The sequence below is a fragment of the Muscardinus avellanarius genome (assembly GCF_963383645.1).
Source record: "Muscardinus avellanarius genome assembly, chromosome: 12".
NCBI classification, from domain to species: domain Eukaryota; kingdom Metazoa; phylum Chordata; class Mammalia; order Rodentia; family Gliridae; genus Muscardinus; species Muscardinus avellanarius.
In genome coordinates this window covers 92588245-92600980 of record NC_137798.1, presented here as the reverse complement: position 1 = coordinate 92600980, position 12736 = coordinate 92588245, and the positions used below count along the sequence as shown (strand labels likewise).

Here is a 12736-nt window from a genome sequence, read left to right as displayed (position 1 = left end):
GTAATCCTCCTCATTTTGCTTTTACCCATCCCCTTTGAGTACGCCATGGTTTACATGTGTGTTCTGCACTATAATACCCCCTGCATATTCCCTGGTAAATACCATTATTCTCATGAGTATACGTGTGTGTGTGTGTGTGGTACTGGGAACTAAGCCTGGGGATGTTCTACCTCTGAGCTAAACCCCTAGCCTTATTTGCTTTTTAAATTTTGAAACAGGGTCTCACTAAATTGCTGAGGGCCTCGCTAAGTTGCTGGAGCTGGCCTTGAACTGCAATTCTCCCGTCTAGCCTCCCAGGTACTGGGATTACAGGTGTGTGCCACTCTGCCTGGCTAGTATTATTTTTAGACAGTCTTTCTTGTTGTTATTTAGTTTGACACTTGCTATTTAGAGAAAAGAGCAGTCACATTTTTGGTCACTTAGCTTGTACTAATGAAAACCCTCACAGAACCCTTTGGGATATAGGTATATTATCATCTCCATTAGAACTACAGACCCTGAAGTCCGGGTGTGGATGGGAGGTCGTGTTCAAACGTAGACACCTAGGTCAAGAGCATGCACTTGGCTGAGTATGTGAGGTGACGGCCAGGGAGGGTGTGGGGAGACCAAGGACAGGCGGGGCTTGCCTAGAGGTCCATCAGGAGGAGGACTGAGAGGGAAAATAATCAGGATGTTTCAATTTGGAGATAAGGAAAAAGGTTTTCAAAAAATCACTGAGGCCATTATCTTTGAGTGCCTCTCAATTAGTCTGTGATTTAACTTAGTCCATCCATAGAGGGAACCATAGGTTAGGTTCACTTAGTCTAACAAACCATATACGTACATACACAAACACATACATACATTCATACAGAGTGTAAAGTAGAAAGCACCGGGCTCGCCCAGGACTCAGAAGACCTGGGCTTGACCCTCAGGAAGTCACTTAGTTACAGGACCTTGAGTAAGTCATACCACCTTCAATAACCTTTCAAATTAGAGCAACAGTATCTACTTTCTGGGATAGTTTTATAGCCTTTCAAAACTTTACATTTTTAAGAACACTTCATAATTTTCAATTTTTTTTCACATATATTATCACACGTATAAGGTTAACAGACAAGCATTAAACCTTCTATTGGTCTCTTTTTCAGAACTCACAAATGACTCACAGTCATGGCAGATTAAAATAAAAATTCCCTCGAAACCTCTGTCACAGTGGGTAGGAGGACGCAGGAACCACAGACCCACGATCTAGAACTAGCAAATCCACATTAACATCCACCTCAACTCACAGGAATTCGCGTTCTTCCTTCCTCCCCTAGGAAGCTTTCTCTTAGGCTGTTGCTATTACTTGGGGGAATTAAATCTCCAGGTATCTCTGAATGCAACTTCCTAATTGCCACCAACACTTACTCTAGCTAATGAGTCTACCCAGCTCTACTCTTTAACCACTGAGTTGTTATCCAGAATTTAGTAATATCAGGAAGGAGAAACCTGTGAGAGAAGAGAGAAATGGATAACTTCAGAAGGGTAGGGAGATCAAGTGACCAGGCCGCCAAGTGGAAATGTAATCCGTGTAATTCAACAGGAATAAAAATTCATAAAATGAATGCCTGGCAGGGTACAGAATCAAAGGATTAAGTCTAGCTAAGTCTCCATGGCCCCAAAGAGGAAACAAATTAGGTAATTGTACAGAAAAGTATGCTTTCTTTGGCTTGGACCACCTAATCCCTGTCTCAACCAACTAACGTACAGCTCACTGGGGAGAACTGGTTTCCTATTCTTCATCTAAGCCAATGGCTTGCAGCCTTTTCTCTACGTTCAAACCACTTACAATAATAGCCTCGTCTCTGTAACATCTCTCATTATAAGCAGACATGGAGGGCAGGAAAAAGTGCACTAGAAAAAGCTCTTATGACTCCTCTGATATGTAGCTAATGCTTCCAAACCCCCCCCCCACATCACTGATTTTAACAGTCTAAAAAGCTACTAGAAACCTACCCCATTAATGAAAGCAGACTGTCTTAAAAAAAAAAAAAAATCCTGAAAAACCTCCATGCGGTATAAACCATTTAATTACAATGGAGCTAAAAAAAAAAAAAAAAAAAAAATCAGGACTGGTTTTAAAGCCATGGATCTGACATATGGAACACAAAAAATAGTAATCAGATTAAGCACCTAATCAGGATGAGCGGCATGAGCCATGAGGGAGCATTCCCTCTAGGTCATGTTGCTGCTGAGAAGACTATTTTGCGTTTTGTCCTTTTATACCTAATAGTTTTGGGGGGTTTTTTGCTTGTTTGTTTGTTTGTTTACCACTTCTTTGGTCATGATTTAAAGAACACTTTGAAGAAAAAAGACAATGCTTCTCTCTGAATTGCTTTTCTTACTATACTTTATCAAAAAGAGGAAACTATAAGCCGGGCGTGGCGGCGCACGCTTGTAATCCCCGCACTTGGGAGGCAGAGACAGGAGGATGGCGCTGGTTCCGAGCCAGCCTCGCTGGCTTAAGAGACCCTGTTTCCAAATTTAAAAAATATATAAAATAGGTCTGGGAGTGTAGCCCGGAGGTAGAAGGGCTTCCAGGAACCCCAGTACCACCACCACCAAAAGAAAAAGAAAGAAAAGAAAAGAGGAAACTAGGATAAATTAACCTGCTATCCCCCCTTCTTTATTCTTAAAAGATCCAAACTTTAATATCTCTTATGCTTTAGGGAGCCTACCCTCTGTCTCTCACCATTCTGTGTCTGAGAAAATAGTTCAGGATCTATGTTCTTCAGTAACTCTTCCCCACTTTCAAATCCCCTATTGTTAGGTTCAACCCACCCTTCAGCTTTTCTGCAGACAAACAGAAGATGTATTACTCTAAGGGAACATGGTATTACATAGTGCACCATACCTCTCTAGCTAGCCTGACTACCCTGACTTTGGCAGGAACCAAAAATAAATGAAATCCAATGTCCTAACAGAAAACATAAAGCACTAACTGAAGATTTTTGATAATACTGTACCAAAATGGTATTCCCTAATGGTAAAGTAAAAGCAGATGAAATAGTCTTAGAGGTGAGTTTCATCCCAATAGGGGGATATGTCAGTATCAATGCGACCTTTTTGAAGCTCCCAGCCCAGCTTATAAAAAGATTCACAAACAACAACTCACTTTAGAGAGGTACTTCTCACCTGAGAGAAAAATAAGCAAAACCTAAGGGGAAAACACCATTATTGAAAACAAAAGCTATCACTTGTTTCAGGGAAAAAGCAAACATGAATCATGAGGCACTCAGAAACAGGATTTTCATCTCCTTTCACCTCTGTATGTCCAGGTACTGCTTCAAAGTACCTCACTCATATAAGATCAGTTTAGGGGCACAGGAATGGTAACTCCAAAAGTATAAAGGAAAAGAACTCGAAAACATGAAGACTCGGTCAATGCCCATGCGACTACAGGAGCACAGGACAATGAGCCTGCTGGCTGCGGGACTGAAGCTCATCTGCTCCTGCTTGGTCATGCTTCTGCTAACTTCTCATAGATTGTGAATCTCCCCATCATTTAAATCCCTCCATTGAAACAATGAAAGCACCATAAGAAACACCAACAATATGGGTGTGGTGGCACACATGTGTAATCCCAGTACTCAGGAGGCTGAGACAGAAAGATCTCAGGTTGGAGGCCAGGTTCAACAACTTAGTGAGGCCCTCAGCAACACAGTGACCTGGTTCAAAATAAAAAATAAAATGGAACTGGGGGTATAGTTCAAGAGCACAAGGCCCCTGGGTCCAATTCCCAGTCACACACACACCCCCCAAAAAAAAATGAAAAAAGAAAAAAGAAATACCAACAATGATAATTACTAAGAGAAATACTGTCCTGGAGGAATCCAGGCAGAAATTTCTAAATTGTTTTTTATATAAAACTGACTGTCCGAACTTCCGGGAAGATGGCAACTGAGGAAAGCGGGCCTTAAGAGCCCCGCTAACAACCAATCTCCATTACCACAAAATCAGCGCCTTTCATAGCCAGAAAACACCATCACCAGAGAAACAAAAAAATCACCAGGCTACAGAGAGAAAGCGGACTGAGAACAGAGCTCAGAGCCACAGAGGAGATACACCGGCCTCACGCCCGAGGACACGGCAGCAGCGCCATACTGCCTGCGGCAGTGGCGAATTAACCAGACGGCTACAGCAAGCCGAGGTGAGCCGCTGCGGAACAGCCAGGCGGGATTTTTTGGCTCAGAGAGTATCTAAAGCTCCCAGTGGTTGAGCTCAGCACACGCCACAGGGATTCAGAGTGGAAATCAAAACCAAGAAGAAATAAGCCAGCCTCACGGCCGAGGGCGTAGCATCAGCGCCATATTGCCACCGGCGGCAGCAGCAGCGAATTCACGGAATCCAGTACAGCTACATCTGCGTACTCAAGAACAGTGAGTCAAATTGCGGGCCACAGAGGAGAAATCCCAGTACTGTACTCCCTGGGACTAGACCCAGTGGGGGAGTGGCAGTGGCAGAGATATCACACCATAGGAGAACGTGCAACCTGGCACCCCCCACAGTCTAAAGCAGCCTCTATCGACTCCCTGGGTGGGAGACTCTGTGATACAACCCAGTAAAGGAGTAGTGGGGTCTGAGATACTACTGACTCGAGATCCAGAGCACCTTAAGTGAAGTCATAGTGACCCAAGGGAAGAACCCAGAGAAGGCACAAACTTCCTAAATCATGGGAAAGAGGAATAATACTGGAGCAATGAATGCCCACAACCCCACAACATCAGAACCCGATAAAACAGAAAATCAGAGATTTCTAGAAGATCAAATCAGGAAAATAACTGTAGAAATAATAGAGGTGCTTCGAAAAGAACTCAGAGAGAGCCAAAAAGAGATGAAGGATGCAATTAATGAAGTAAAGGCCTCAATTCAAAGCACAAACAACCGATTAGAACACATGGAGAACAGAATCTCGCTCTTAGAAGATGATCATTCCAAAAATGAACGCATAGTTTATAATCTAGAAAAAAATATCCGACAGCAGGAATCTGATATTGAAGAAATATGGGCCCATTTTAAGAGAGCTAACCTAAGAATAATTGGAATAGAGGAGGGAAAAGAAAGTGAAACCAAAGGGATCAACAATCTCTTCAAGGAAGTAATAGCAGAAAATTTTCCAAACATAGAGCAAGAGGTTGATACACAGGTCCAGGAAACTTATAGAACTCCCTTTAGACAGGATCAGAGAAGAGGATCCCCACATCACATAATTGTAAAAATGACCAATGTGGAAGCCAAGCAGAGAATCTTAAAGGCAACAAAAACAAAGGACCAAGTGACATTGAGAGGCAAACCAATTAAAATCACTCCAGACTTCCCAAACCAAGTCATGAGAGCCAGAAGGGCTTGAAGTAACATATTCCAAACTCTGAAAGAAAACTACTTCCAGCCAAAAATTTCCTACCCAGCAAAACTTTCTATCAAATTAGATGGAGAAATAAGAAGCTTCCATGACAAACAGAAACTGAAGGAATTTATGTCTTCAAAACCAGCGCTAGAGAAAATACTCAAAGAGATTAACTACAAAGAAGAAATAGGTAACACTCATCAGAACCAGAGAAACAAGAGTTTCCATCCAACAGACAACTAAGATTGGTTATCTGTGGAGATTCATTATTTATGTTAGTCTTTTACCTATCTCTAAATTGTATTGTTTGCCTTTATTGTTGTTAATTTTTAGGATTTCTAGTTGGAATATTAATATACCTTCAGATATAGCATTTGGAAATATTTTATCCCATTCTATTAGTAACTGTTAACTCTGTTTACATTGTCTTTGGATATACAATTTTTTTTTATTTTTTAGGGAGTTTGTATACTCTTCTGTTGCCTGTGCCATTGAAATCATATCCAAGAAATCACTGCCAATTTCAATGTTGTGAGGTTTTATGACCCAGATTTTCTCCTAAAAGTTTATAGTCTTAAGATTTATATTTAGGTCTTTTATCTATTTTGAGTTAATATTTGTATATGGGATTAGGTAAGGGTCCAATTTTATTCTTTTCCATGTAATTATTATTTTTCAACAATATTTAGTTAAAAGATTATTATTTCTACCACCAAATGTTCGTGGAAACCTTGTCAAAAATAACTTGACAATATAGGGAAGAATTTAGCTCTAGGCTTTTATTTAACTCCAATGGTTTATATATCTGCCTTTAGAATAATACTACACTGTTTCAATTATTGTAGCTTTATATGGTTTGAAATCAGAAAATATATATATATCTTCTAGCTTTGTTCTTTTTCAAGATCGTTTTGGGTATCTAGAGTCCATATTCCATATTAGGATAGATTTTTTTTCTGAAAAATAAATATATAAATATATGATAGTTTCACCTAAAAAAAATAGAAAAAAATATTCTCTGGTAAGAAAGAAAGCAAAAAGAAATATTGAAATGTTATCTTTAAGTCATCAAAAGCTTGGTATCAGACAAATGAAACTGTTATGTGAGATTAACATTTTTAATTTTGGATAAATTGCTAGAATACTAGATGTCAACCACTAAGCCAAGCATGGGAGGGAGGGATGGGGAGGGAATGGGGTGGGGATTGGGTGGGGGCTGACTGGGTGATGTGTGCATGTATGTCTACAAAAGTTTGTATCCCACCATGATGTATGAATACAGTGCACCAATAAAAAATAAAAAAGAAAAAGAAAAAAAATAAAAAAATTGACTGTCCAAACAGGAAATGAACTAAGACTGTGCATAATGCAATTATATTTTTTGAAAAGACAAGAGCACATTTAAGAATGTGCTGAAAATTTAGGATAGTACGAAGAATTCATGGCAGGGACAGGAGAAGTCAAAGAGCATCAGGCAACTAGACTGATCTTTGTTAATAGAAAGTTGACAAATGTGAGTTCCTCCACCAACACACACACACACACACACACACACACACACACACACACACACACACGGATTCGTTCAGCAAACACATGGTAAGTACGCCTATGTGCAGGTGCAACAAATAACCATGAAGACCTGCCAGAGAGTTAGGGTCAAAGAATGATAATGTTCAAGTTTTGTTTTGTTTTATTTTGTTTTGTTTGCAGGTCTGGGGATGGAACCCAGGGGCATTCAACCTCTGAGCTACAGCCCCTGCCCTATTTTTTATTCTTTATTTTGAAACCGGGTCTCACTGAGTTGCAGAGGGCCTCACTAAGTGGCTGAGGCTGTCCTTGAACCATGATCCTCTGGTCTCAGCCTCCAGAATGCTGGGATTACAAGTGTGCGCCACCACACCCGGCTTAATGTTCAAGTTTTTAATCAAAGGAATCTCCTTAAGCTTCCTATAGCTCTCCATTAATTGTATCAACACTTTAAAATACATACTTTTTAGATACTTAAGAAAAAGGTGTGATTTACTTGAGTTTGGGGAATACTTCCAATATGAAATTCAAGGGAGGACAAGGCACTGATGTTTACAAAAGCACACAGTGATAACAGGGCAGTGTCTAAAGTTGGGTCCAGGAAAAACTGCAAGATGAGTGAACCGTGTAAACTTTTCAGTGGTCCTATCCAAATATAAAAGCCTACTATAGTAAGATTAACAACAAATTAAACGTTTACTCCTCGTAAAAAGGATACTTATTATTCTGGTAATGCATATAGCTTATCCATAAATAAAGTACTTCAACAAAACAAGCAAAATCACTAGAAAAGAGTATCATAAAATTCCTTCCAGATCTGTAACTGATTTTCTTAGGCCCACTCTTTTATTCAAGCTAAACATATCCCCTGCCCATACATATAAAACAGTAATGAAGAACATCACTTTCACAGTATTGGGGATTATGTATCACATTATTTCAAATCCTCAAGAAACAGGACAATGAAATAGGCCAAGAAAAAAAATAATAAGACCTATTGCCATAATGATCTTTGCCAATAGCGGTATTTCCCAGTATGATCTTGTGTCTTTATCATCACTATCACCAAACTCACACTTCCACTCAACAAACCTAGTAATAATAAGTATTAATCTTCCAAGAAGATCAGTAAAGTCTAATGGAAGTTGTATAAAAGACCACATAAAAGGCCCCGCATTCTTTGTTTAGCTGCTAATATGAAAGATTTTAAACAACGTCCTTAATTTGTCATTCTAGAGAAAAGAAGATCTCTCTACCACCCCTTCTTAACTATTAATCAAAACACTCCTGTTGGCCTTTTCAATTCCCAAAGTATTAGATACATCCAAGATAACATGTGATATATTTGTTCTCCTAGCCTCCCAAAAAGGAACCAAGGGTCAAATAAGTTTCTGAACTACTGGATTAATCAAAATCAGGTAGAGTTCTCTCCTTTAAGACATCTCAGTCTTTAATCCAAGTACAGAGATAAGTCAAAATTCCTTAACATTCTGCTAAAATCTTAAAAGATATGTAGCAGATGAGAAAATGTTCTGGAAAAAGCTCAGAATTAGTTGTGAAAGCCAGACCATGGAAGAGTCATAGTGGTAGCATAGCTTAGGTAACAAGAGCAGCCTTACTAGCCTTGTAATTTTGGACATACTTTACTTTGTGTTTCAGTGTGCTCAATCTCTAAAATGGGTCAAGTGGTTCCAATTCCTAAAATAGGAAAGGATTAAATGAAATAACATAATAATGCCCTCTGCACCAAGTCTGTCAGCTCTTATTTTTGTTACCTACTTTGCAAAGTTATTCAAAGCATTAGAAATACATATAATAGGCCAGGTATGGTGGCGGTGCACACTTGTGATCTCAGCATTTGGGAGGCAGAGACTAGGGGATCACGGTTCAAGGACAGCCTCAGCTTCTTAGCGAGACCCTTTGCAACTCAGTGAGACCCTGTTTCAAAAAATAAAAAAGACTAAAAAATAAGGCTGGGGTGTAGCTCAGAGGTAGAATGCCCCTGAGTTCCATCCCCAGTACCGCAAAAAAAAAAAAAAAGAAAAAAAAGAAAAGAAAAGAAAAGAGAAAAATACATATATCATTTATATCTGGCAGGTATTAAAAACTGGAAGAAAAAAAAAAGATAGCTGTAATGAACACATAAAAAGTCCTGATCACAATGCCTAGAACCAACAAAATCTCAATTCTAGGTACAGTACTGAATTTCATCAGGATTATAGGGTCTCAGTCATTAATGATTCTGCTGCCTTGCTTATAGCAACATTTCCCAACGCGACAGTATTTAATCAAGATAACAAGAAAGTCATTTGCCCTTTACCTTGCACATAAAAAAAAAAAAATCAGTGGCCAAATAGGTTTTAAACCTCTGAGGCCAGGATTGGAGCCTGCTGAGGGGTAGGCCGGTGACGGGGCCAGCGGCCCGTATCGGAGCCTGCCTTGAGTCAAGGCCACTACTGGGGCCTCCGAGGCCAGGATCGGAGCCTGCCGAGGGGTTAGGCCAGTGCCCGGGTCAGCGAGGCTGGGACAGAGTCTGCCTTGAGGCAAGGCAGGTGCTGGGGCCACCGAGGCCGGGATAGGAGCCAGCTGAGGGTTTAGGCCAGTGTGGGGGCCAGCAAGGGCAGAATTGGGGCCTCCCATGAGGCAAGGCCGCTGCCTGAGCCAGTGAGGTCTGGATCAGTCCACCGGGTAGCCAGGCCACTACTGGGGCCATCAAGCGTGGGATCGGTACTTGCAACGCAGCATGCACAGAGACATATCACAGAAAATAAAAACCAGATGCTTCCCCTCATCAGCAATAACTTGGAGGAAAGGGGTAACAGGAAGAGGTCGAGGTATAGAAAGGGCCCTATAGCGAAGCAATTAAGGTGACCAATCAGAGGGTATGGAATAGGGGAGGATGGAGCCTCTTTAAAACTCATAGGTACATAAACAAATGTATCAAAGTTAATCACCAAACAAGCATGGGATTGAGGGAGGGGAAGGAATGGGATGAGGAGTGGATGAGGGCCAATTGGATGATGTGTGCTTGTATATCCTCTCAAGTCTTGTATTCCAATATGATATATGATTACAACACACCAATAAAAATAAATAAATAAATAAATAAATAGCAAACAAAAATATTAGATTAACCAAAATTAGGTAAATTAAGTTTCTTTTCTTCAGAACTACTCAATGCCTTCAGTGTGCATCTTGAATCCCTTAAGAGAGGAGTATGTATTTCCCAAATGCATTTAATGAGGAAACTTTCACTGAGCAGCTCTTGGGAATAGTGTTCTGTGGAAAACTAAATGGAAACTAACTCAGTGGAACAATGGAAATAGCATGAAAAGTTTTTTGCAAACTACTATGCCCCAAATAATGTCTGGTACATCAAAAGTTCTTAACAAATGTCTGTCATAACAAAAGTAAAGGAGTCACTATCTTGTCACAGTTCTCAAAATGTGTGTGTGTGTGTGTGTGTGTGTGTGTGTGTGTGTGTGTGTGGATTGAGCCCGGGGGGCATTCTACTTCTGAGCTACAACTCTAGCCCTAATTTATTTTGTATTTTGAAATGGAGTCTCATTAAGTTGCAGAGGGCTTAAGCTTCTGAGGTTGACCACAAATCTGAGATCCTCCTATCTCAGCCTCCCAAGGGCTGAGATTACAAGTGTTTTCCACCACACCTGGCTCTCAGACATATTTGATCATGGAATTTTTCAGCAGCATGGACGGGATTCCTTCACCAGGAAATACTCTTGGAAAAATGTTTGTCCACAGAAATATAGTCCTGTTAACTAAGGTCAACTACCACAAACAAAACCTGACTTAGCATGACCCCACACATGGGCTCTTCTGGGGAGGTATATTAGCAATAGGTTATCATCCATCCATTTGCTGGAAGCTAAAGCAGAACCTAGCGACTCAGGCCTCTGCTTTTATATCTCACCTTGATTTTCCTCTTTTTCTAATATCTCCAAGGCAACCCACTAGAGGAAAAGCTGAGGGGCTAGAACTACTAGTGTGTACAAGTAAATGCAAGTGTGTACAACTAAATTCAAGTGTACAAGTGTGCAAGGGTACAAGTAAATGCAAGTGTGTATAAGTAAATGCAAGATGTATAGGTACATCTTGCATTTACTGAACATACTGACAAATGGCCACAACTTTACTCCTAGTCTCCCATTTTCTTCTTGTGCCTCTTCTAGGAGCTACCTGGCCAGAGTTGTACCTCTCACGCACACAATTACCATTTGTCTCACTATACACAATATTACAACTATCATAACAGTTCTTAAACATTTAGTTGTGTGTAAGTTTTTGGCAGCATCAATGGGGCTATTATGCCAGGAAACACCCTTGGAAAAATGCTTATCTCCAGAAATACAGATTGTATAAATCACCCTTTAACCAAGTTCATCATTCTTTTTCTAGGAAAACTTTCTGTCCTCGCCCTCCTATAATTTTTAGCCTCCCTTGCCTGAGTAATTTCTTGAATTGAAATGAATCTTTTCCTCCTTCATTCTCATTCCTCTATCTTGCCTATTTATCTCAAGCTGACCTCATGGCCCAGAATCAACCGCTTTTGACTTTTTTTTTTTTTTTTGACAACTATCTTAAGGCAGGATCACTTAATCCAAGGAAGAGAGTGGAAAGTCACAGATCTTTGCTTAGGCACAAGAGTCCGTCCAGACGTAAGTATAAGTGAATTATCAAAGTTCCTCAACAAAGCAAAATTCTGGGGCCCTAACTCTGGGTGCTGAGTTTGCTCAGGCAGTGGTCACCGCACAGGGCTGGGATCCCGGGGACACCCCTAGGGCTCTAGCTCCAGGCGCCTCCGGCCTTCCTCCTGGGCCTTCCCTCCCGGATCCTGGGATCGCCCGCAGCCCTCAGCCTCGACACGGGGATCCACAGGCGGACAGGGACCGGCCGGTACCTGGTCGTAAGGGGACTTCTCCAGCATCTGCGTGCACAGATCGGCGCAGAGCTGGAATTTCCTGCGCCTAAAATAGCTGCAGGCCAGGAGCAGCGGATCCATCTCCGAGCCCATGGTGGCCCAGGACGGCCTGCGATGGACCACGGCCGGGCGCAGGGAGGGTGATGGGCCTGGAGCTGGGAGCGGGGAGCAGGGAGCGCTGGCTTCGGATCTGCTCCGCAGCAGGGATGGCTGGGCCTGGCCTGAATGGCGTCCGCAGCGCGCCTGAGAGCAGGAAAAGAAAACCCGCTGCCAGCAGAACCCGGCGACAGAGCCTGCCCAAACCTTACTGAAAATATATGAGTTTGCTATAAGGGCTACGTATTTCATTTATTTAAAAAAGCAAAATATCGTGGCAAAAAAGGCACTAACTTAGACACCTCACCTAGGGTCCTCCAACCTCCACGCAGCGCAGTTTCCTAGCAACCGCTCGCTGGGCTTGCTCCGCTTGTACCCAAAGCCACCGGAATTGGCTTAGGGTCTGGTCTGTCCCGCTCCGCTGTGGTCGTTGCTACTATTCTCACTTCTCTTCTGATTCTAGAAACACAAACCTGGGAACTGCTTCTCCAATACTGCTCAGTCAATCACGACCCAAAGCCCTAAATCCTGAAACTCTACAGTCTGTTTCTCCAAGCACTTCTCACAGAAAATGTCCAATTGCAAAAGGCTTTAGAGATTGATTGATCCAATCCATTCATTGAACGGGTGGGAAACTGACATGGGCTCGGAGAAGAGGAAATAATTTACCTAAAGTTGAGCGGAGCTAGGGAGCTGGGACTGTAATCTGCGTGACTACAGGCTGTTCATGTTTGTTTACTTGATGATGCATGAAAATTCTGGCTTATAAATTGGTGACATTTTCACCAAAGTAAATAATA

The 12736-nt window shown here is 41.5% G+C and overlaps 1 protein-coding gene across 5 annotated transcripts in view; it reads right to left on the bottom strand.

The window, feature by feature from the left end:
• Positions 1-11933, bottom strand: part of TTC8 (tetratricopeptide repeat domain 8) — a gene marked incomplete at its 5' end in the record, with an annotated part of 59241 nt that extends 47308 nt beyond the window's left edge. For all 5 annotated transcript variants that reach the window (XM_080706985.1, XM_080706986.1, XM_080706987.1 and 2 more), the window contains one exon: positions 11820-11933. In XM_080706985.1, coding sequence (XP_080563111.1) covers positions 11820-11933 — 114 coding nt within the window. The remainder of the gene's footprint in view (positions 1-11819) is intronic.
• Positions 11934-12736: the final 803 nt, after the last annotated feature.